At 27.2% G+C, this 2,610-nt stretch overlaps 1 protein-coding gene across 1 annotated transcript; it reads left to right on the top strand.

The window, feature by feature from the left end:
• Positions 1 to 1,611: 1,611 nt before the first annotated feature.
• EIN_372840 (hypothetical protein) lies at positions 1,612 to 2,265 on the top strand (the record flags this gene model as incomplete). The annotated part of the gene is made up of 1 exon (XM_004182677.1): positions 1,612 to 2,265. One exon carries the CDS (start codon positions 1,612 to 1,614, stop codon positions 2,263 to 2,265), a length of 654 nt encoding a protein of 217 aa, XP_004182725.1.
• Between the last annotated feature and the right edge of the window lie 345 nt (positions 2,266 to 2,610).

Genomic DNA, 2,610 nt, shown 5'->3' with positions numbered 1-2,610 from the left:
ATATGTATTACAGACACATTTTTTTTATATTTTTAAATTGTTTTATTTAATTATCAAATAGTTCTTTAACGTAAATACCCATTACCGATCCTCAAACTCACTTCAAGATGATAATAAACACTGACATTTTTTGGAACAGAATTTTTTTGTCAAATTATTATTTAATAATGGAACTTGGTCAATAACATTTATTTTGGTGTTTAATATAATTGTGGTTAAAATATTATAGTTATTAAAACAAAAAAATGAATAAATAAAAATGAGAAAACCCTGGAATGTTTTAACAATTAATAAAGCTTTTTTAGTTTATTTTTTGTTGTTTTTATATTTTTATTTGTGACAATTTTTATTTCAAAAATTCAGTCAGTTTTTTCGAATGGCATTAATAAAAACCCCAAAATAGACTGATTATTTTCTTACCAAACAATTTATTTGTCATTAATATTGTTTTTTTTCAACACGAAAACGCAATTGTATTTTCCAATTTACTGTTGTAAACAAGGTTTATTAGAAGCCAAACAAAACAATCAATTAAATGTTAACTCTAATATTTGATTGTCTCTGTTTTGAACTAACGTTCAGTGATTTATAAAAAAAACGAAAAATTTTCATTTCTAAAAAAAACTTTATCAAAAATAAAACAAGAACAGTCTTGCCATTTTTTAAACAAGTGTTCCCGATTTTTAAGTTTATTTTTGATTAAAATTATGTGGCTTTGCAATAATTTCACACCAAATATTATTCTTTGTTTTACAACGATTCTTTATTATAAATTAAACTAAACACTTTAGTTGTTTTAAACTTTTGTTTACTAATGGTCTGTTGTTGTTCCGCGGTTTATAAATAATTTTAAAAGCGTATACCATTATCGTGTTATTATTCGTTTATATCAAAAGTGTGTTAGATTGTTTATTTAAAGTTGATCTTTCACCTTTTATGCCATTTTAAGTACATTATAATTGAAATCAAAAAGTACTATTGCCATGCAAATAAGTAATATTTGTTCTGTAAATTATTGATGTTTATTCTGTAACACCATTTTATCGTAACACGAAACAATTTTTAATTTAAAAGTAACACAAATGCACGTGATTGTTATACCTATTTATCTTTGTCTTGCAACATAAACCGTTGAGTTGGATTTTTATTATAAGCAACGTTGTGGCTCAAAAAATCACGTGAAAATTTTGGTAATGAAAGAAAAGACTACTCCCATTAACCCGCCTTGCACGAAGAACCAATTATCATTTTTTTATTTCTGGTGGTTATAAAAAGGCCAAAAATGGAGAATTTTTCCAAACAATCCTAATTACTAAAATATAAATAGAATTCTTCTTCAGAATTATTTACGTCTTGATTGTATCTTGAGTCATTAAATCATTAATTTAATTAAAAGTTATTATCGATTATTCAAAAAATAACGGTTGTTGATGTAAGGAAAGTTCTTTAAAGACCCCCAATGGAGTCGGTATCCGGTTGGTCAAGTTCCGATTTTGGAAATGAAGAATAAAAAAGAGAAACAAGGCATTCAATTTTCATAACTAAAATATCGTGGAAGTACTTGGAGGATTTATAATCCTTCAAACTTGTAATTTCAAACACATAAAGGAGATGGAAACAGCACGCCGTACTCCTGAACCTCAAAATGATTACATACTCTCCCCATGTCAAAGTCCACTGATCAGAACATCAAGTGCTAACTCAATTACTAACAAACTGAAGTTCAAAGAGAAACAAATGTACTCAATGAATGTTCAAGTTGATGTCCAGGCCGTCTTCATTGCTTTGTTATCTCAAGTAGCCACGCTATCAATTGGTCGACCTCATCGACAAAGCTACAAGACGAAACAATTCCTAAAGATCAAGGATATCACTTTTAACCGGTTTGATACTATCAATATCCTCCAAGTCATCCAACAAAGATCCAAAGAACAAGAGTTGCTAATATCAACAACAGACAACACATCACTTAAAACGGCTAAAAGAAGGACACAAGTCACCAAAAGACGAGAAACAATCAGACTCTTACAGGACTTACTCTCTGAGTTTGGGTATTTTGTGGAAATTGAAAAAGAAAATGTTGATGGATTTGAAGGAGAAATAACTATCTACAAAGATGGTTTACTATTTTTAAAAACAGAGCAAGTCAGAGAAATGGGAAAGAATATTAATATATACTTGACAGAGTTACTTAACTGCTCGAAAAGTATTGTAGTCAACAAAGAGACGTTTTCTTTTGACAAGTGTCTTCCTAATTTTGTATAACTTGCTTTATATGTTTTGTCGTTTTTTTTAATAATAATAATTTTACTAACGCAATACTGAGCATTAAATAAAATACAACGAATATCTTAATTTTAATGTTTTTCTTTGGTTTAAAATTAGACATTTTCAGTTTGACATAAATAGCTTTTCTTTATAATAAATCATAACTATTTATTAATTCATTATTTTTGTAAAACAGTCTAATTTTAAATAAACCGACATTCAATTGTCTCAATAAAATATTAAATAATAACTATAAATATATAAATAACGACCGAAAAAAATAATAAAAAAAAATAATGATTCCCGCTATTAAGTGTAGGAAATCCCTAAACTAAATAAACA

Source organism: Entamoeba invadens (genome assembly GCF_000330505.1).
Source record: "Entamoeba invadens IP1 unplaced genomic scaffold scaff_1105074724957, whole genome shotgun sequence".
NCBI lineage: Eukaryota > Evosea > Mastigamoebida > Endamoebidae > Entamoeba > Entamoeba invadens.
This window is presented reverse-complemented; position numbering and strand designations above follow the sequence as displayed.